Source organism: Populus alba, chromosome 4, assembly GCF_005239225.2.
Source record: "Populus alba chromosome 4, ASM523922v2, whole genome shotgun sequence".
Lineage (NCBI taxonomy): Eukaryota > Viridiplantae > Streptophyta > Magnoliopsida > Malpighiales > Salicaceae > Populus > Populus alba.
Window position 1 is genome coordinate 19,046,503 of NC_133287.1, and position 21,708 is coordinate 19,068,210.

Here is a 21,708-nt window from a genome sequence, read left to right on the forward strand (position 1 = left end):
AAAAAAAAAAAATTATTATTTTAATTTATTTTAAACAATTTTTTTTAAAATGTAATCTTTAAATTATCTTTATCAAGTTTTTTGTATTTTTATTGTGTTATTTTTTTTAGTGCTTAATGTTTGGAAACGTTGGCATATTTTTTTTAAATGATTTTTTAAAATTTTAAAATTATTATTATATGTTGTTATAAAAAATATTTTTTTAAAATAAAAAATATTATTTTAATATATTTTTGTATAAAATAACTTGGAAAAAGCAACTGTCACGTCCATAAACACCTCTTTTATCTTGTTTGTTTTAATTGCTGTAGTATTTGATTTTCTTTTTAATACTATTGTTTTGTTGTGTCTATAAATAGTGGCTGTTCTGTTTCATTTAACTTCGTATAGTATTCACACAAAACCAACAAGCGTTTTTTAGTTCCCTTAGTGATTGATCTAGACACGCCAAATTTTTGCAAAAAGAGAGTGGATAATGGAGGGGAAAACAGTGAAACCTTCAAGATTCAAAAGTGTTTGTGTGTTTTGTGGTAGCAGTACTGGGAAAAGAAACTGCTACAGAGATGCTGCCATTGAACTAGCGCAAGAGCTGGTATAACTACTTCAAAGGCTAGACCTTTTCTGAGTTATCCTTGTGTTTTCTGGGGTTTTTGTGCTTGGTGTTTAAGGTTTTTCATGTTTTATGTTTAAGGTGGCGAAAAGGTTGGATCTTGTGTATGGAGGTGGAAGCATTGGACTAATGGGTTTGGTTTCTCAAGCAGTTCATAGAGGTGGAGGCAATGTTCTTGGGTACAATATACAGCTACTCTTTCTTGCCTCCTCTCGTTTGTTTAGGTTTTTGGTTTCTCGTTTTTCTGCATGACTAGCCTAATTTTGATTTTGGGTTATGTTTATAGGATCATACCAAGGACTTTGATGAGTAAAGAGGTGCAAAATCTAATTTGTGATGTATTTTCTTCATGTTATGTTTTAATTGTTGGTTGTTTTTCAGTTAGAGGAGTCTAAAGTTTGAAACTTTTAGCTTTCATTGGATGTAAAGATTGCGTCTTTATATGCGTATGTGTGTGGAACCCCAGATCACAGGAGAAACAGTTGGAGAGGTTAAACCAGTAGCCGACATGCACCAAAGAAAAGCAGAAATGGCCCGCAATTCTGATTGTTTTATAGCCCTACCAGGTCCCATACATTTCTCTCTTTTCCTGTATTAATAGATCATGTAAACACCTTTAGTCTCCTTTTTGCTCTTGTAGTAATCAATTGTGTTTTTAATTTCTCCCTTTTGATCCCCCGACTTCGGTTTCAGGTGGCTATGGCACTCTGGAGGAATTATTAGAAGTGATTACCTGGGCTCAGTTAGGCATCCATGACAAACCTGTGAGTTTCCTTATATGCCCAACAAAAACATCACTAGTTCTCTATTTCAAGCTCTTGACCCTGTTTCCAAAAAATGAGCAGGTGGGTTTGCTCAACGTTGATGGTTACTACAATTATCTTCTGACTTTCATTGACAAAGCCGTGGATGATGGCTTTATCAAGCCTTCCCAACGAAACATCATTGTCTCTGCGCCAAGTGCCAAAGAACTCGTTCAAAAGCTTGAGGTGGGTGGGTTACTGATGTTTTGCTTTATTTTTTGTTGTCCTGTAACATGTTGAAGCAGCTCATAAATATGGAAAAGACAATCTGGTGTTTGAAGAAAGAATCTTTCCCAGTTTGCTATCTTGGTGTTCCTTTTCTTTTTCTGGTGTATTGTTTGCTTGTGAATGATGGCACTGTTTTTTGTTTTAATCAGGAGTACGTGCCTGTGCATGATGGAGTTATAGCCAAGGCAAGCTGGGAGATTGAGCAGCAGCAATCACCACAGCAACACCAACAACAGGTGGGGTTCAATACTACAACTTTGCAGACTGAAGTCGCTCTATAAAGGAGGGATATTAAAAAAAGATGATATGAAGTTAGCCAGAAAAAAGGTGTTTTAGGCTTTCTTTCTTTGCTTTTTAGTCTTGATTTTGGGTCATATACCAACCGTTCCATAATGGTTTGGTACGGTATAAATGACTTGGGTGATAAATGAATGGCAAAAGTGGGTATTTTGTGTATTTTAGCAGCACTTTATCAAAAGGAGGCCGTCTAATTTAACTTTGGGTATTAAGATTGTAGTGGGGAGTATCCTGTATCTTGAATTATGTACAAAGGATTATATCTATATAGAAACAAGAAGCAAAAATTCAAAAAAAAAAAAAAAACTGCAGCTTTATTCTTCGTTCACAATGCTCTCTAGTGTCATGCACATCTACTTGCCATCTTGCTGATTCTTTAGTGTTATTTTGTGTGATGATCTGTGCATTTGACATCACCCACCTTGGGACCTTGAAATGGTGGGGCTCGCATTTGCCCTGTTTGTGGTGGGCGTGTAGACTGCTTTGTACCAACTTGGTGTTTGGCTGGGTGGCTGGTTGGGAGTGGTCAGGGAGCACTCCTACTGCTACAGTCCAGTAGCCACGGACAGGGATTTTTCGAACTGTAGCCAGAGAGGCTGGAGGCTGTCTGTTTTGTGCTATTGTAAAAGCACTGTAGAGAGAGAGAGAGAGAGAGAGAGAGAGTTAATGTTAATGATGGCCTGAAACAAAAAGAACTGACCAATCATGGTGATGACATAACAAACCACCAAACTAGCTTCTTTTGTTTTATTTATTATACTAGCCTTTTCGCAACTGGTAATGGCCAAGCAATGTTTCGGAGTCGCTCAAATCTTCACCTCAGCTTCCAGCAGCGGCAGCAAATACTTCTGTGAAAATTCAGGAACAAACAACCTCCAATAGATGTTTCTGGTGTAGTTACTTGACAAATTTCCTGTGGATGGATCCCGGCCATTTGGTTGGGATGTAACAGTAGGATAATTTAGGGAAATTTAATCTTTTGATACGATGTATTTTTTCCTGTCCAATTCTTGCTAGTGTGTGGAAGTTTTATTCGAATTTAAGTTTCTTCATCATCAAGTTTTAGGTCGTTAGAAGAGATGATGTCAGAAACAAATCCATTTACTATTAAATCTGTAAGAAAATAGAGTATTTATTTCATCCCTTCAAACACCCTATAAATGATGCTCCTATAAAGTCAGAAGATAATTAACTTTGGAAAAACAATTTCCACGACCGGCGATAAGGGATAACACCATGTATTTTCAGCAGCCAGCCAACATCAGAAGTTGGTCAAAAAATGACCCAGCGGAGCATCTGGATATGGGCCTGATTTGAAGTGTCGACAATGATGTTTGGAGAAGCTAATAACAGGCCGAGGAAGGAACACAGTTAGGCTAGACATGAAGTGCCTATAGATTCAACTTAGGAGAGTTAATTAATGCAACTCTCTCTCTCTCTCCTTCACTGTGCGCATCGTTTGACAATCTAGCTTGTGACTAGACCACACAGGGTCTGATATATGTTCATCAATCAAGACATGCAAGAAAGGGTTTGGAGGCAAGTCTCGCATCATTTACCTTGTGGGACACAGTTTCTGCTAGCCATGAGGCCTGTTGGAGAGCTGCTGGAGACCATTTTGTCTGTCTGGTTCAAGAAAGACATGGAAAGCATTAGCTTGGGTCGCCACCCAAAAGAATTATACGGAGGAGTATTCACAAGGTCCAGGTTTTGGGGCAATGTGACTGCAGCTGGGGACCGGTTCAAGTTTCTTGCAGTTATGCCTGCCATTTTGGCCCCGTACTGCTCTCAAAGTTGGTCCATTCCTTTAGCAAAGGCAAAATGATCATGATGCAGAGAGACTGCCGCCCTCAAGAGCATGTCCCAAGAGACTGATGACTACAAGCCAACAAAAACAGGTAGAGGTCATTGTTTCAACTCTAGTGGGGACCATGATAATCCCTTACATAACAAAGTGATTCTCCCCCAAGAGGTCCGAACAAGAAATGGAAACCAAACATAAGATGGGAAATTTGAGGTATGGAAGTGTGTAGGAGCATCACATGAAACTGAAAGCTAAGTTTCATGAAAAAGTTGGCAAACGTTAAGACTTTGGGGAAACTAGAAAGTAGGCCTAGAAAAAGAAATGTCTTCCCAACCAAAATTAACTAAAAACTTGAAAACGAAGAGTTAATCTAATTCTATTTGTTTTTTTTATAATTAATGTAGGTGTCTGGATCAGCTTGCATGTATCTCGACTAATCTCACGGATTCTAAAATTAACGATCATGTAAGCTTTTAGTTAATCTAATTCTTTATATTATATATACTAGCCCTACATCTTTCAAAATTTCTGATTAGAGTAGCTAGCAAAAGAAAAAAAGAATTGAAAAGATATGTATTTTGTTTTTAGTTTAAATACAACGATTCTAGTTTGAGTAACTTGGATAGAACCAGATCAAATAATCACGTAGTTTAAGTTGAAAATACCCTAAATTTATTATTATTATTATTTTAAAAGATACACTTATTGACTGCAATATCCATACAAATTTTCAAAACCAAACACTGAATTCAGTTTTTACATGTCATTGGTCTCGTGGACCTATATATAGATGATCTTTATTTATTTTCTTACTTTTATAAAAATTTATAACATGTGGATTCAATTTTTATACACGATTAGTTTTGTATATATTATTATCTTTTTATTATTATTATATTTTACTACTATATTCTTTATTTTTTTTTATAATAGATTTTATGAGCGAGTGTGACACTTTATGTTCGCCTGTTCAATTTTATGCAGGTTTAATTAATGCCATGAAATTATATTCATTAAAAAAACATTAAATTTGGAAAGGGGAATCCATCCCATTTCTAATAGCATGCCATGTTTTAAGTCAAAGCAAGGTGCTTGATAAAAAGAAAAAAAAAAAACCAGCTTGGTTTAGTTGTGGCCTAACAAGTTTTATCTCTCTTTGTTTTGCTCTCACCTCTTAACTCGATATAATCTTTTTTATTATTTATTAATAGTATTTGTTATTTATAAATGTTGTTTGCTATGTAAAGCTTGTTCAGAACGAGTCTCTAGACTCGGTTAGATCAAGCTTCATCCCTTTTTTTTTTTTTAGGCCGGTCCGAAAGAATTACCTTGTTTCAACTTGGTTTATTTGTTTTAAAATTTTAATTAATAATTAGCACTATTTACATGGTACTATTCCTGCATGGTACTATTCATTATTATTTATGAATAATATTTTTTCTTAGATATTTTGATCAATATTCTTAAGGTATTTTTCAAGCTATGTATTTTTTTATTTTGAGAGAGAATGAAAGAATCCAGAGGATTATTTATCGAAGAACACTATATTTACAAGTTCTTTATTATATAGAGAACATGTACGAAACAGAGAACACACAAATCTCTTCTCTATATGAAAACATGATTTTGTATTTGCTTGTTATGTGAGAAAAAAAACTCAAATACTGATTTAAATATCAAAGTATGTAGAGGGCTTGTTCTACAGTTGCGACTCAAGTGCATCACTCATTGAGTAGGGAAAGATAATATTTTCATGTGAAGTTTTTCGACAGTTTCATGAGTGCACTGGTACCATGTATTTAAAAGGGGTGACCAAAAATCTCAATAGTAAAAGATGGGGCACGACACCATGGCTGGGAGAGGAACGCTATTGATGTAAAAGATGCAATCCTTTCAGTTGAAAAGGCTAACAGTAGCTGATAGACCTTCCATGTCCGATGCCTACCACTACCCCGCCCGCCATCACTCCTGACACCGCCATCAAGTTTTCTTCTTTCTTGCTCCCCTCATTCCTCCGCCGCCCCCCTGACTTCTCTCACTCATTTGTTGATTGTCTCTGGTTCAAACCTAACTTGAGGGCCTTTGGAAAAACTTGCAATCAAACCATATTCACATTGCTTGCTCGGTTTTTCCTCTTTTACCAGCGAGTAGGGAGGGAGCCCTGTTCCATTTTCTTGGAAAAGCTATTGGATAAACAGTCTTGGGCTAAGGTCCAAATCCAACATGTAGTTTGGGTCCCTATTTTTCAACAAAAAAATTTTGATGGATTTGGTCATGCCTGTCCAATTTGAAGTGGGATTCAATTCTATTTGAATGTTTGAGAGAATGGTTTTAGTTATTATTTAAAGTGTTTTTTATTTAAAAAATATATTAATAATATTTTTTTATTTTTTAAAAATTATTTTTAACATCAGTATATTAAAATAATTTGAAAACCATCTAAAATATATTAATTTATAAATACAAGGGCATGTAAGAAACACTTGGAGGCTCCCACTGTCAAAGATGAGGCTCCCACTGTCAAAGATGTTTTCCATTTTGTAAGAGCGAAAAGGCCATTGTTCTTGAGCTCAAAACACTTGAAAATGTCAAATCCCGAAAGAATCGAGGAGAAGAATGCTGCTGCTAAAACCCCAGCTCAGCATGTTCTCCATTTGCTACCGCACTTCACTTGTAACCGATCCAATTCTGATTCGGTGGAGTCTTGCAAATTTTCTAGCTTAAACTACACTCAATATCTAATACATTGTTTCCTGCAATGCAGATACGAGAATCTTGACATGAAGCACTGAACATTTTTGAGGAAGTTGCTGTCAATTTGTATTTATGGGGGCCCTTGTGCTTTGACAGTTGCTCTTAATTGATGATTACCTCTCTTGAATTGCGCCTCAACTAAAGGTTGACTTCAACTTTAAGCCCTCCAGCACCTCTCCATACTGATCTCCAACACCCAATGCCCGCCCAAATCACGCACCATTTGTAATGTTGAGAGATTGGTCCCGCAACGAAGAAGGTTTTTTTTTTTTTTTTTTTTTGAGCTTCGACTTTAAAATCAATGTTAAAAAAGAATTATTCATTGAACTTTTGTGAATTTAATCGATTGATGTGAAATATATGTCTTTAAGATCATGTGAGAGAAACAAAACTTAATTTCAATTGATGAGCACATTTACATGGTGCTTATTTTAGTAATTGATTCTATATTTATTGTTGGGTATAATTCTCAATAATACAATAATACAAAAACAAGATCAAAAGCATGAAAATCATGTTTTTATGAGAACTAAATGAGGAACTTATAAAAATTGAACTTTGGGTTAAATTTAAATTAACCTCTCAATTATAATTTTTTATTTTAGTATTTTAAACTTATCTTTTAATAAAAACAAATCCTTATATTAATTTTGATAATAGACGATAATTTAGAAAGAAAAAGAAACATTTAATTTGAAAAATAATAACAATGGAGGAATCGGAACCTCAACAGAGACGCCTGTGTGTGTGTGTAAATAACTCATGGTTCTCGAATAAAAAATAAATAAATAAAAAATCAGAGTTAAAGGAGTCGGGATTATCCACATGATCTGGTCTGTGAATAGGCGTAGCCTGTAACCCTCTATGGACCATTCCGTACCTTTCCCTTTCAACTTGGGCTAACCAAGCCTGTTACACGAAATGGATTTATTTGGTCTGGGCTAATTAAAAAAAAAATAAAAAAAAGTTTCAATTTTCAATCATGCTGATAAAGGCAAGCATCTTTTTCTATACATGTAATGGGTTCCATGTGTAGAGGAATTTCCAGGAAATTTCATGGCAAGTTGCTACGAGTAATTCCACTGTTTTATTTTCGGTCCTTTAAATTGTATAAAACCTCCACCCTTGGATTAAACTTAATATCCTATGAAGTCAAGTCTTTCACTATTGGGTAAATTGATGGCCCAGCCTTGCTATTACTGAAATTTCTATATATATAAAGAAATTTCAGTAATAGCAATGCTCGACCGTAAATGAAAGACTTCCTCCAGGTCTTTAGAGGAGACTTGAGACTCCCGAGTCGTTTACACACATTATGAGATTGAAAAATATAATTTTGTTGATCTCCAACATCACTATTTATTGAAAAATATATGAAGAAAAGCAATGTAAAGAACGCGGAGTTGGCTTTGAATTGAAGATGTGACCATTTATTCTTCATGATCGACCATTGTTATTATATAGAACCACTACAAGTATCGAGAGCTTAGTTTTTAAACAAGACCAAGGTTTACCTGGGGAAGCCTTGTATCATGGTTTCGTGGGTTTTGTGAGTTGACCTGAATCAATTTAATTTTTATTTTATTTTATTTAATAAAAAAAATAAAAATATCATCATTTAAAAAAAATTAAAAAGATAAAAAATCAATGGATTTTTACTGGGTTTTTCTTATGCCGACTAGGTTGCGAGCCAATTCGAGTTTTAGATCGGGTCATTCCATATCAATTCTTAAGCACTTATAACTTTTTATATAATATATATTCAATTATTTTCTAAAAACACCTTTCATTAGTTATATTAACTAAAACATTATAGGGTATGAGTTTTTCACTATAGTCATGGACATGGTTTACTGTGGATTGTTAAATTAAAATTACATATTTGCCCTTGAGTGGAGACAAAAGAAGTCTTGAGGGTGAGAGTGCTTTGGTTTTTTTCAATGGCCTATTGTTATAAAAAAAAATTATGTGGGAGTGTCTAGATCTTTTCTATTTTTTGCGTAATAAACTTGCTCTTTTACCCTGTAGTTAATAAAACTTAGAGATGTTGACCACTGGTTTTTTTTTTTTAATTTTTCATAAACTTTTAAATAATAAAAATAATTATTTACCACATTATTAAAAAGTTGTTGAGTTGTTGGACACGAGTATTTTTGGTTTTTTTCATTATTTATGTACCATTAAAGTATGTTTTTGGCCTTGGAAGACACAAAAAAATAGGGCTTGTATTTGGAAATATTTTTGTACTTCCATATTGGTTTTTAGGGTAATTAATCACAATTATGAGGATGTTTTCACCTTGACTTTTTATTTTTAAATAGAAAAGTTGATGGTGCGTTCTTAGTACGCATCATTCAGGCGGCGCATGTGACATCATCTAATGGCTAAACCTGATATTATGCCATCTCTTTGGACTCTTCACTGTGTCCTCTTGCACAGGGTGTGACATATTACAGTTTATGGTGGTTTGATTGTTTCAGATAGTCGTTTTTCTTCCTTTGTTTTTTTCTTTCATTTGAGATAAAATGCATGATTTTCCTTTTTTTTTTTAAAATGTTTTTTCAATGCAAATCCTCATTTTTTTATATTTTGTTTTATAGATGTTTTTTTTTTTCCAATTTAGTCTTTCAATTATAATTTTTTTTTTTTTTTTTCATTTCAGTTCTTATTCTTTTATTCTTTTAATTTTTTTACCTTGGTCCTTTTGTTAAATTTTTTTAATTTTTAATTTCATCATTTAATCAAATTTTTTGTTATTTTATTTTTTCTAATTGAACCCTCATTCTTTTGAGTTTCTTTTCCGCTTATTAAAACTATTTTTCAATTCAATTTAACTTTCTAATTGAAAATTTTTGTTTGCTCTCTTATTATTGTTTTTTAATTTTCACCCTTATTTTTTATATCATTTTTGTGATTAATTTTTTTCCTTGATTTCATCTCTCAACATTTGAACTAGTAGAGATTCTTTTTTTATGAATCTTATTGTTCAACATTAGTCTTGTTTTTTTTTTTTTTAAATATTAATTTTGTGAATTTATTCAATTTATTTTTTATGAGTTTATTTTAGTCTCATGACCTAAGGTTACGGATTTTGCATGTCTTTTTAGAATATAAGTTTTTTTTAAAAAAATATTTTATTTGTGTTTGATTTTCAAGATATTATTCTAATTCATCTATATTTTTTTTTTGTTTTATACAAATGAACTTTATTTTTTAAAATAAAAAAAAAATCTTTTTTAAATAATGTTTCTTATGTGTTTGTTCTTACGTAATATTGTTTTACTATGTGAGTTTATTCAATTATTTTTATTTGTGTTTATATTTTAGGTCATAGATTTTTTATAGTACGAATTTATCTTATTTATTTAAATAAATAAGTTTAGTGAATCCAGTTGAGTAAATATCTCATTTTGTGTGATTGAATATCTTAATATATATTTATTTCTTATTTTTTTTTATATATTTTTTGTTTAGTTATTATTAATATTTTTTTTATTTATATAGATGATTATTCATTCATTTATTTAATTAGATATTTATATACACCTTTTGATTTATATTTTAAATCTTTTTATATAAAAAATCACATTACACTAGCCTGAAAAAAAAAAAAAAAAAACTAGCAGTGAAGCTCTGCACGGGTTAGATAGCTAGTGGAGTTTAAATGATGATATCATGATACTATTTTGAAATCTAAAATTGACAAATAAATTAAAGTTATAATTTCATTATTCATACTGATGCAAGAGTTAATATTGAAATTTACAGGGCTTATACTGTATGAAAACTACAATCAATTTAAAAAAATGATTTATATTTTTTTTATTATTTATTAACTATTTAAATCACTATTATTATCTCAACGTACTTCTACTTATTATTATTATTATTATTATTATTATATTGACGATGGTGTTATATTTTGCAAGCATATGTTCACCGGATTTTGAGAACTAAAATTCATTTCCAATAAATTATATATTTTTCAAGGGCTGATCATATGTATAAACGTCTTCCTTCTTTTATCGTATTAATTCGTATGGATAGTTTATCTTCAATAAAAAATAAAAACATATGCTTAATCTTTGTATATGTATCATCTGTTTAACTAAAATAAATAAATAAATAAAATTAAATACTAATTAAGTTAGAATATTCCAATAAAAAAGGAACTAAGAAAGAGCTATGTCACGACAGCATAAAAAAGTAATTAGGCACGCTTCTGGACAATTCTCTACTTAGAAAATCAACACGGCCATGCTCGTACTAGCAATATACTAGAAGAATTTGAATCCAGAAAACTAGAAAAGTAGCTAGGAGTTTGCAATACTTTTCAATGCACGAATCCAAGTGATTTTCTGGAGGCAAAAGATCTAGTTTCTATGACCAATTCAGTATGTTACTACCATACTGAAGAAGAGGAAGAAGGACTGGCTGACCATAACATTTCAAATCTGAGATTTACAAGCAAATGTTTGGTTCAAAAATCAAATCATTTGGATCACACATCTTTTGGAAAAAATAAAAAATAAAAAATAAAATCCTTGCCCGTAATTTCCAAGTAAAAGTCCAAAACCCGAAGAACATAGAAAAATCGGTCAAGCAAGATACCAAAGACCTGTCATGAGAGTCCCCTTCACAATGGTATTAGTCAGTGGTGACTTTATGATGACAAACCGTGTGGGTTCCACCATTGATGCATCATCCTAGCTTCCCATGTATTTCCAAATTTATCTTTCTGACTAGGTCTTCTTTTGATGCTCTCTCTATCACCCAAAAAAAAATCAAATAAAAAAACCACCAACATATCTTACCCTTATAAATAACCTTGTATGGAATCAGTGTCCATGTAGCTACATTTTCAATTTGATAACGAGAATAGCTAGCTAAACTACTACCATACACACACACTAGTCGCTAACCACTATAGATTGACTGCCAATACCATACCATGGATGAAATGCCATTACAGCTTGATCTTCCAGGCTTCCGTTTCCATCCAACTGAAGAGGAACTTCTTGATTTCTACCTCAAAAATATGGTTTTCGGAAGAAAAATTCGTCTCGATGTTATTGGCTACCTCAACATCTATCGTCATGATCCTTCGGAGTTGCCAGGTATATGTATATTGCTTGCTCCCTTCTCATAAAATCTCGGTTCATGTTACGACACAGCTAGTTTAATCATGCATGCTCACATCAAAGTTAATGTTGCTGTGTTAATAGGTTTGTCCAAGGTTGGGGAGAGGGAGTGGTATTTTTTTGTGCCTCGAGATAGGAAACATGGCAACGGAGGAAGGCCTAATAGGACTACACAAAATGGATTCTGGAAAGCTACTGGTTCTGATAGGAAAATCGTGAGCTTATCGGACCCGAAGAGAATGATCGGATTGAGAAAGACTCTTGTTTTCTACAAGGGAAGAGCACCGAGAGGGTCCAAGACCGATTGGGTCATGAACGAGTATCGCCTGCCTGAATATTCGAGCCCCCTGCCGAAGGTACTTACTATATATTAATTAATGTTATTACCTTTGTTAACTCTTGATATTAACGGAAGTTCTTGCGTTAATTTCTTACTTTTGGTGGGAGATGATTAAGTCAGTGCAAATTATTTACACAGATCATCACTTCATAATTTAAAAGAAAAGGCAAAAGGAAATTAGAACTCGTTTAAAAAAACATAATTGTTCGGCTAATTCTGATATTCTAGGCATGCATGTTGTCAAGAAACTTCACAGAATGGTTGTCATTTTAGAGAAACAACATCTCATCACTATAGTTAAAAGTAAAACCATTCAATTCCATTTTATTAGACAGTACTTGCTGTTTTTGAATTTTCCTGGGAACCTCTTTTTTTTTTTTTTTTTTTTTTCCCTGATGACAAAGAAATGTGTTAATTAGTGTTAGAAGAATGAACATCATTTTTTTTTTTTATATATAAAAAAAATCTGATATAATGATCTTACAAGTAAATTTGTCACTTTATTCGAAAGTGCCTGTACCTGTCTTAATTTTCTGATATTGAATGCAGGACATAGTATTGTGCAAGATATATAGGAAGGCAACTTCGTTGAAAGTTCTAGAGCAAAGGGCAGCAATGGAAGAAGAAACGAAGACAATTCATGCATCTCCATCATCATCTCTGGACACCATGTCATTTTGCAGTCAGCCAGAAGATCCAGTCCCATCCGAGTTGCCTTCGCAACACTTGGTTTTCAAGAAAGAGATAGAAGATGACATTACTAGATATGAAAAGCCCAGGGAGATTAAAGGGCCAAGTCTTCAATTACCAACGGGGACGGACATGTTACCTGAGCTCCAGGTTCCCAGCAAATTGAGCATGGAGTGGAACCAAGATCCAATCTGGTCCCTAAATAGTCCCTGGCTTCAAAATTTGATCCCTTATGCAGACATTTTGAATTTCTAATATGGGTATTAAACTCAAATTTTTTGTTTTGTAGATAACTTCTTTCACACCCTAATTATCAACTATTGTCAAACCTAGCTCAGCAAGTAAGAATCTTCAAGATGAGTGCTTAAGAGGGTGGCAATAACTGTGAGTTAAATATGTATTCGAAGCTTATAGCTTATCTTTGTTAACGAACTACTTAATTAAGAATTTGATTTACCATTGCTCTGAATAATCAATCCTCGAATACTCCCTTTTGTGAAGTGGAATGTCATTGCATCATGTCGATGGGCCGAGACGTTGGTTCCTTGCAATGATGATTGCTTGGGCTATGATTTTATGGTATGGGCCTGGTCACCAGCGGGCCTAAATTATTATTTATGTCAAGATATATATGGGCCAATATCGTTTTTTTTTTTTTGGGTTTTTGGTAACGATCGATATTTTTTGTTTGGAGTCTGGACTTTTCTCGTATTTTTGTCACTTGAAATTAGTAAAAAAGAATAAAGGGAATGACATTGACCTCCTCGGCACATAGCTCAGCTGAGAGTCCTAGCAGGAAGAAGGACAATAAAGAGAAAAATACCAGTGTCCATGGAGCATAGGCATTGACTGACCGGAGGACTCTTTAAGTTTCCCGATCATCTTGCAGTGACGATCAAACATCCAGTAAATAGAATAGTTTAATCCAATATAATCTCACAATCTTGTTCATGCGCTTGTAGGAATGGATAAGCTTCTTTTATTTTCTAATGTTATAGTCATTTTGAATCACCATGAATCAAGATATAAATCTTCGAGGCCAACACAAACATAGTCCGACGAGTGTGCGGCTCTGGTTGTGGACAACCAGGGAGGCCCAGAAATGAGAAAACATAATTCTGGGCTCAAAGGCCTCAACATGATTCATCATATTATTAGATAAATTCAGACCATTGTTTTTAAAATCATTAAAATTTAAATTATCGGTAACTTGAGGAAAGCTCATGAAATCACATATATATTGTTTTTACTCAGAACAGGCAACTTCTTGTTTATTTATTTTTAATTTCATCGTACAGAAATTACGTCGCCAAATCACATGGTGTCAACCAAGTCCAAAAGTCCATTTCCAAATGGTCTTTGGTTGTAGCAGTCAAGATTGCTTCCATAGCCAACTCCGAGTATATCACAGTACCTCTTGTAGAACCCAATACGATCCTCCACTTGTTGCTTCCACCCCTTACCGCATTCAAGCCCGCCATTGATGATGTTTGTTAACACACCATAGCCTGGAACCCGGCCAGCTGCTGAATCAGCTCCAGAAGGTGACCATCTTCCCGTGATGACATTGTGGCATGAGGGCTTTGGAGACTGTGGTGTCATCCAGAACCAAATTGCTGTCTTGAAGGAGATTACTGGATCAGTTGCAACAAGGTCAGGATTGTTTAATAGATCCACCCCTATGGCTCTTCCACACTGCCCGTAGTTGTAGTTCCTGTGTCACATTTATCAAATTAAAATAATAAAATTACCTAAGTGCAAAGTCGTGGTCAATTATAAAAGAAATATCGCATTAAATCTGATTTGATGGATGCCCATACAAACTCATCGATGAAGAAAAAATATCTGCAAAATAAATAATCGGACTTACCATGAAAGTTGCATAGGACCTCGGCCGTAATATTGCTTGCCACCAGCACATGGATATGTGGAGCTTGGAGCACAGTAAGATCCTGGATTTTGTTCCCTCACGTAGCAATACCCCCAAGCGTATGGGCCATCAGGTGCAGTTTGCCATCCTCCTATATATATAACATACATTCATCAAATGAAGTAATGATTATATTATCTGTTTGAGGTAAAGTTGTGCTAGCGTTTTGGTAACGAATAAATATATAAATTAAGGTAATTAATCTTGATTAAACGAACCAGTAGTTTCATGAGAGGTCTGGCCGAAGAAAGCAGCTATCTCCCTCTTACGAGTGGCAACATCACCAGTAGTGCCAAAGCCAGGGAAGGCCTTGGCGGCTGAGATGAAAGCATCGTAAGTGTAGAATCCCTTTGCCGGGCATCCGCCATCATTTCTATGTTTGAGCATCTCGTTGAACTTTTCTCTTGAGATGATACTAGTAAGGTCTCCTCCACCACCACTACCACCACATTGGCTTTGACAGCCGCTACCGCAGTAAGCATCAGTGTTGCCACACCAACCAAATTGGCTACAGCATTGACCTCCCGGACAAAGGGCACCCCCAGCCTGCCTTCCACATTGCTCAGCTGAGACTCCTAGGAAAAGGGACAGTAATAGAGAGAAAACTGAGAAGACCCAAATCTTCATTTTCTGGTTTTGTGTTTGGGATTTTGTTGGATGACAAGCTTGTTAGAGCACTGGTGTATATATATAAAGGGGAACCATGGACAATTAATACTTGGGTCTTTTCTTAATAAATACTAGCTGGACTTATTCAATAACGGTGGCTGCCCATTTTTATCTAATCTACACGGCAACATGATTGATATCAAACAATAAAGAGATGCATGAACAGTCCACGACGGCTCTTAGGTGTCTAGATTTCGACCTTCATGTGCATGACTTTTGCTGTGAATCATCAGTAGATGTGGCCCTGCTACTCTTTAGGATATAATAAACATTAGTTAATTAGAAACGAAAAAAAGATAATGTCGCATTGACCACTGTTCCTGGGTTGGAAATTTATGGAGACGAGAAGACATATGAGGAGCTCTTTTCGGTTGAAATTCTATCACAAGAAATCCTACATGACTAGCTTATGATCTTTGATAACATCAAGTAATTTGTGAGTTAACGTGTGAAAATTGGATATGATCTTTAATGACTTGAACTTGAAGGGTTATAGCGAAAATTAATCTAAGCTAAAGCCCATGATATTTTAAATGACCTAAAGCTTGAGCCTTAATTTGCTTAAAAATTGCTTATAATTCCAACGTACGTGAATATCATTATTTTTAAAATATTAATTGTTTTTATTATATTTATTGTAGAGTTAAAGCAATAAATATGTCTATAAAGTATTTGCATAGTCTAGAGACCAATATGTCTATAAAATTTTAAAATATAATTTTTCAGTCAAATTAAAAGAATAACTTGGCAGGAGGTATTATATATGATTAATTAAATTAAATTAAATTAATTCAAAATTTTAAAATTAAATTTTTCAGTCAATGTCACTTCACCCATTGAATATTCAACTCTAGAAACCAAATCGTTTTGCCTTATGACGATGGAGATTGAAAAGCAGAGGATATGCTCGAGGAAAAAAGAGGATAATCCATCCATGGGGCTGCTTTAAACAGGTCGGAAAGTGGGTCATAATTGCTTGCTGCTAACCACCATTGAAAATAAGGTTTCCTCTGGTTCATGCACTTGAAAAATATTGCTAGAAGATTGACAGTGACACCCTCCGAGCAACCCTAAATTGCTTACACTCGTGATATATACAAAGTATCATCTGCAATCTTGGCCACCCTCGAATTGCCAGGATTCACCTTGGATCATGATCATATCACTAGATGGCATAAAGCACATCCTTGAAGGAATTATATATTCCATCTTTATTATAAAAACAAATCTAGACAGAATAGGATTGTGCTACTTGCAATTTTCATCATTGACTAGTCTCTTTAAGGCAGTCTTAAGCACTGATCAATACAATTCCTAAACAAATTAATACTATGATGTTTAGCATAAGTAAAACCAATAACCCAGATTAACCCATAAAATCCGGATCAATTGCTGTACTGAATTTAAAAACTATGGTGAAAACTTCGTCTGTTAGGCTAAGGTTGTTCCCTTCCCTGGGCTCATCTCAGTAAACAGCTGTCTATCACTTTTGTCGCCTATCCAACTTGTATGGGCTATTTAGTGTTGCGTGCACCTGCACGCATGCAAGTAATTAGCTAGTTTCTCTCCTTGGGCTGAGCTAGATGAGATTTTTTTTTTGTTATAGTGGGCTACAGTTACACATGGTCTCATCTCAAGATTAGGGAAAGATGTTTTTTATTATTATTGAATTTTGTTTTTACTTTTCTCATTTTTTTCGTAATCCTAACAAAGTGATTGAGATTACCATATTTTCAACAATGTGAAGAATTCAGTGTGCATATATATATTGAAGTTACACAAAATTAAAATTTTTTTATAAAGAATAGAATACTTATTATTACATAGTAATAAAGTTTAATATATTTTTTAAATTCAAATATTAAAATAGCTCTTAAATTTCTTTCTATCAATTTTTTTTTTAAATTCATAACCTACGTACATATCATAATTATTATTTACGACTCACTAAATCATATTATTTTTTAAAATAAATTTTGAACTTTGTTTTTTCTATCGTGCTTCTTTGCAAACAAAACTCAAATGTGTTGCATGTTTGGCTTGATTTTGAAGAAACAGGTTGGCTTTACCATTAAATATGCCTAGACGTCTAGCTCGAATATTTTGGGAACATGGAACAGTTAATTTTTTTAGTAAAATAGTATAGAAAAAAAAAATTTAGAGATCTAGCCTATATAACCGAGTTGTAAATATTATCTGCAACTTGATTATTGTATTTTTTATTCACAACTTGAGAGTCGCAAATGTCAATTACAACGCTCAAGTTATAGATGTTATGTACGACTTCACTAAAAGAATTAGTCTGGGACAATTTATTATGCCGTTAACTGTCTAAAAAAATCACAATTTAAACAACCAATTTTTCAATATCAAAACATAATTTACAGAAGTAACATATAATATATTCAATCATAACAAACAAAACTAGATCAATGATTAATATTACATGAGTTTTTAAAAAATTAAATTAATTATACATCTATTCATAATTTTTTTGATATATAATAACATATAACCATATTTAATAATCACCTTAGCTCGTGAATGAATGAATTTGGAGGATCATTCTAACTTATCTAACTCAATGATGAGTTTATAATATCCATGTAGGTGTAAGTAGGATTAATATTATCCTAGCTTGAGGATGAGACCGAGACACTCATGGACAAACTTGAGAGGCTAGATGACAAAACTTGAGAGTTTAATAAGTGATTGTGATTTATGATTTTATTGATTCCTTCATAGAAAGACAAATAATGTGTTTTTCAATGAATTTTGATTGAAATCTATAATGTGAATGTTATTTTATTAAATTTTGATTAGTTTAATCATAACTTTTGCAATTATAATGTATAGTTATTAAACTTAACTTAATGAATTGATTAAAAACTAACGATTTGAAATCTTATTTAGAATAAGATTTTAATTTGAATGAAAAAATCATTTCATTTTACTTATCAAATATATTGTCCTTATAAACTCTATTTTTTTTAATAAATAACACCAAATAATATTATTTTGATTAAAAAAATAATAATTGACTCGTGACCTTTGCCCAACAATTTAATAAAAGTGTTTGCTTTTATATTTAAAAAAATAATTTTAAATAATTTTGTTTTTTTTAATAAAAAAATAAATCATTTCTACGATTCCAAATACGATCTCAAATCCGAGATTAGCTTCGGACAATTGTGCTGTAGAGTACTCCGGATGACAACGATGGCGATTTTAATGTCAAGAAATTTCAGCATATGCATTACGTAAACTCGATATTTACTAAGAACAATTATGACCGTCAACTTATCAAAGAACTCGATATTTCAGCATATGAAAACTATTGTGGCTGTCAAGTTATCAAAGAACAATTATCTTGATTGTCAGAGTTTCTTAAGCATAGCTAAATCAATTTACTAACTTGGATATCTGATCCCCGGATATATATTTATCTGCAGTTTTAAATCACAACTCTCTTGGTTTACAACACACTTGTGGTGATTTATTAATGGATACAATATTGAATGTCCTGAAGCCTCTGTTGTAAAACAGGAAGACAAGATCTGCATCCATGGCTTCAGTATCTCTTGCCACATTGTAACTTAACGATAAGATCTGCAGGGAGCTAGGGACTGACTAACATTGCTGGATGGTTCCACTTTCCCCCTAACAGAAAGACAGCCATCGAATTTTTCATTGCTTTCGATGCGAAGAAATTCGAGTCTACAATGTGAGCGCCATTAAATTTCATAAGGTGTTAAATGACTAAGGTCCCAAATTATATATCTGGACCAACTTATTCATGACTCTACCTTGTTAATTCTGCTGTATTTAATCTGGCCCCGACCCTTCAATCTTTTGACAGCCTTGTATTTGCTAAATCTTTTTCTGTCCCCCATCTCCAATTGTGAAGTGCACTGTCATTTAACTGCTAAAGGAAAAGAGGCTGTTGTAAATGCATAACAAGGTGAAATCTGAAAAGATGAAAAAAAAAAAAAAAAAAACTAAACTTGGAAAAACTTTGAGCAACTGAGTTATGATTTCATTGTCTTTGGAATATTTCCTGTATATTTCTACAACGTACAAACATGACTATATCAAAATTGTTCATGCTAATAATGGTTTAGGATGTTGAGAAGGGAGACTCTATTTTTGATCAAATTCCTGATAAGGCACTTAAGACCACTATCAAGATCTTGAATGCACAGTTCTAAATTCTCCAGTTGGCTTTGAACACCCTTGATTTTATCAGATCTGCTTGTGTTCTGATCTACCAAGGCTAGTAATGCTGCATCCACTGTAGAGAATTCATTTATATCAGTTTCTTCATCCGCATCTATATGCTACCTTTTTGTGGTGCACCAGCTTGGGGACTGATGACCAACCAGTGGTCTTTGCCTTTGCCCAGAGATGAAGGAGAGGAGAGATTGTAATTCTTTGAGAGAAACTACTTCAACCTCTTTTATCATGTTAAAAATGGTTGTAGTTTCATGGTCTCCGTTAGAGGTAGAGAAGTTGGCTTTGTTTTGCATACCCTTCAAGGCCTTGCGAATCGCCTTGTTCACTGTCTTCCTCCGGGTAAAATATTTCTTAATCTCAGTTGCAAGACCAACTTCACGGCAACCTTTCCTGCGTAAAATCGATTGAAGTTCGTATACGCACTCTTTTGTTTGCAACAAGGCATCCTTCGCAGTATTACACAAATCAAGAAAAGTTCAGGCTGCTGTGGGGAGGGAGGGAGGGAGGGAGAGAGGGAGAGAGAGAGAGAAGACGAGAAGGGGGGGGGGGGGGGGAGAAAGGCTCCCTATGCTATCTGTGCGTATCGCATATAACAACTAATAAATAAGAGTCGCGATGCGCATCGCGAGTAGAAATTATTATTTACTAGTTAGATGCTCGTGCGATACCGCGGGTCAATTATTTTTTGCATTTTAAAAATAGCTAAGATCTAAAAGTGTTAGGTTTTTTTGTAAAGTTATATCTAAGAGTCTCAGTTTTGGTTACATCACCTGATCCAAGAGTAATGTTTATAATATTAATAATAAAATTAAACTTGGGTTAACCCTTAGCATAAAAGTGTCTGAACTACAATACCAGATCCAATAGCATTGGATGTGGGTCTGGCTGCAAGGTTGTGTCATAAAAGTGTGATAATTAAATAGATTAGTTAAAAAAAACCAACAGGAAGAAAAAAACTAATGAGAAAAAAGAAAAAAATATATAAATTAATTGGATTAACCCTTCAAACCTGATTAACCCGTCATACCTTGAATTCGCATCATGAAAGTTTGACAATTAAAAAAAAAACAAATTAATGAGTTAACCCAGAATTAACTGGGCTAACTCGTCAAACCAGGTTAACATGTCAAACCCGGAATCCGTATAATGAAAGTTTGATAACTAAATAGAAAAAAAATTTAACATTAACAATTTAAATTAAATGAAAAAAATTAATTAAAAAAAAAACAAAAGACAACAACCTTTTCACTGTGAACTGCACTGTGCAATCCACAGTCAAAGGCATAAAAAAAAAAAAAACTAAAGGCATCATCCGAAAACTACTTAGAAAAAAATTTAATATTAATAAACTAAATTAATTAAAAAAGAAAAAAAAACCTCTAAGAAGAAAAAAAAAACTAAATATAAAGAAATTTAACATTAACAAACTAAACTAAACAAAAAAAAATTAGGATAACTTGTCAAACCAAGTTAACCCGGGATCTGTGTCATGAATGTCTGGTAACTAAATAAAAAAAAAAGTGAACATTAACAAACTAAACTAAACAAAAATTAATTAATTAAAAAGAAAAAAACAATCTGGGTTAACTCGTCAAACCATGCTAACCCGTTAAACCCAGGATCTGTGTCATGAAAGTCTGATAACTAAATAAAAAAAATTAACATTAACAAACTAAATTAAACAAAAATATTTATGAAAATAATAATAATAAAAAAATTGACCGGTCAACCCGGAATTAACTGGGTTCACTCGTGAAACTCGGGATATGTGTCATGAAAGTCTAATAACTAAATAGAAATAAATTTAACATTAACAAACTAAACTAAACGAAAAAAATTAATTAAAAAGAATAAAAAGCAAAAAAAAAATTCTATTTTAACTTGTCAAACCAAGTTAACCCGTTAAATCAGATAAACGTGTCATAAAAATCTGACAACTAAATAAAAAATTAAACATTAATAAACTAAATTAAACAAAAAAATTTTGTTAAAAAAAAAACTAAAGGAAGAAGCAAAAAAAAATCCCAAAAAACATAAAAAAAAACAGCTAAAAAAACTAAGACAACTTAAAAAAAAAAGGCCTAAGAAATCAGTGTTTTACTATGGAAATAAAAAAATTAATTAAAAAGAAAAACAAAAAAAAAAAATTTGAGTTAACCTGTTAAACCTGAAATGCGTGTTATAAAAGTTTGAGATAGAAAAAAATTTA

General features: G+C 33.1%; 3 protein-coding genes and 1 pseudogene across 3 annotated transcripts; 2 read left to right on the forward strand and 2 right to left on the reverse strand.

The window, feature by feature from the left end:
• Positions 1 to 368: 368 nt before the first annotated feature.
• On the forward strand, positions 369 to 2,587 carry LOC118060328 (cytokinin riboside 5'-monophosphate phosphoribohydrolase LOG5). Its single transcript, XM_035073549.2, has 7 exons — positions 369 to 592; positions 692 to 789; positions 897 to 927; positions 1,077 to 1,176; positions 1,304 to 1,374; positions 1,456 to 1,599; positions 1,791 to 2,587. The coding sequence occupies exons 1-7, from the start codon at positions 476 to 478 to the stop codon at positions 1,920 to 1,922; spliced, it is 693 nt and encodes a 230-aa protein (XP_034929440.1). The 5' UTR covers positions 369 to 475; the 3' UTR covers positions 1,923 to 2,587.
• Positions 2,588 to 11,338: 8,751 nt separating this feature from the next.
• LOC118060317 (NAC domain-containing protein 6) lies at positions 11,339 to 13,139 on the forward strand. The gene is made up of 3 exons (XM_035073540.2): positions 11,339 to 11,613; positions 11,722 to 11,993; positions 12,527 to 13,139. The coding sequence occupies exons 1-3, from the start codon at positions 11,448 to 11,450 to the stop codon at positions 12,920 to 12,922; spliced, it is 834 nt and encodes a 277-aa protein (XP_034929431.1). The 5' UTR covers positions 11,339 to 11,447; the 3' UTR covers positions 12,923 to 13,139.
• A 768-nt stretch (positions 13,140 to 13,907) lies between these two features.
• LOC118060308 (probable inactive chitinase-like protein LaCIC) lies at positions 13,908 to 15,271 on the reverse strand. The gene is made up of 3 exons (XM_035073531.2): positions 14,816 to 15,271; positions 14,538 to 14,688; positions 13,908 to 14,381 (listed from the first exon to the last, which is right to left on the reverse strand). The coding sequence occupies exons 1-3, from the start codon at positions 15,222 to 15,224 to the stop codon at positions 13,982 to 13,984; spliced, it is 960 nt and encodes a 319-aa protein (XP_034929422.1). The 5' UTR covers positions 15,225 to 15,271; the 3' UTR covers positions 13,908 to 13,981.
• A 4,009-nt stretch (positions 15,272 to 19,280) lies between these two features.
• On the reverse strand, positions 19,281 to 19,969 carry LOC118060300 (uncharacterized; annotated as a pseudogene).
• Positions 19,970 to 21,708: the final 1,739 nt, after the last annotated feature.

Excerpts from the sequence above, each read along its gene's own strand:
- LOC118060317 (XM_035073540.2), top strand. The coding sequence starts at position 11,448 with ATGGATGAAATGCCATTACAGCTTGATCTTCCAGGCTTCCGTTTCCAT. Across the intron at positions 11,614-11,721 it reads TGATCCTTCGGAGTTGCCAG|GTTTGTCCAAGGTTGGGGAG; the intron begins GTATATGTATAT and ends CTGTGTTAATAG. Across the intron at positions 11,994-12,526 it reads ATTCGAGCCCCCTGCCGAAG|GACATAGTATTGTGCAAGAT; the intron begins GTACTTACTATA and ends TATTGAATGCAG.
- LOC118060328 (XM_035073549.2), top strand. The coding sequence starts at position 476 with ATGGAGGGGAAAACAGTGAAACCTTCAAGATTCAAAAGTGTTTGTGTG. Across the intron at positions 593-691 it reads TTGAACTAGCGCAAGAGCTG|GTGGCGAAAAGGTTGGATCT; the intron begins GTATAACTACTT and ends TTTATGTTTAAG. Across the intron at positions 1,600-1,790 it reads AACTCGTTCAAAAGCTTGAG|GAGTACGTGCCTGTGCATGA; the intron begins GTGGGTGGGTTA and ends TGTTTTAATCAG.
- LOC118060308 (XM_035073531.2), bottom strand. The coding sequence starts at position 15,224 with ATGAAGATTTGGGTCTTCTCAGTTTTCTCTCTATTACTGTCCCTTTTC. Across the intron at positions 14,689-14,815 it reads GACCTCTCATGAAACTACTG|GAGGATGGCAAACTGCACCT; the intron begins GTTCGTTTAATC and ends TTATATATATAG. Across the intron at positions 14,382-14,537 it reads GGTCCTATGCAACTTTCATG|GAACTACAACTACGGGCAGT; the intron begins GTAAGTCCGATT and ends AATGTGACACAG.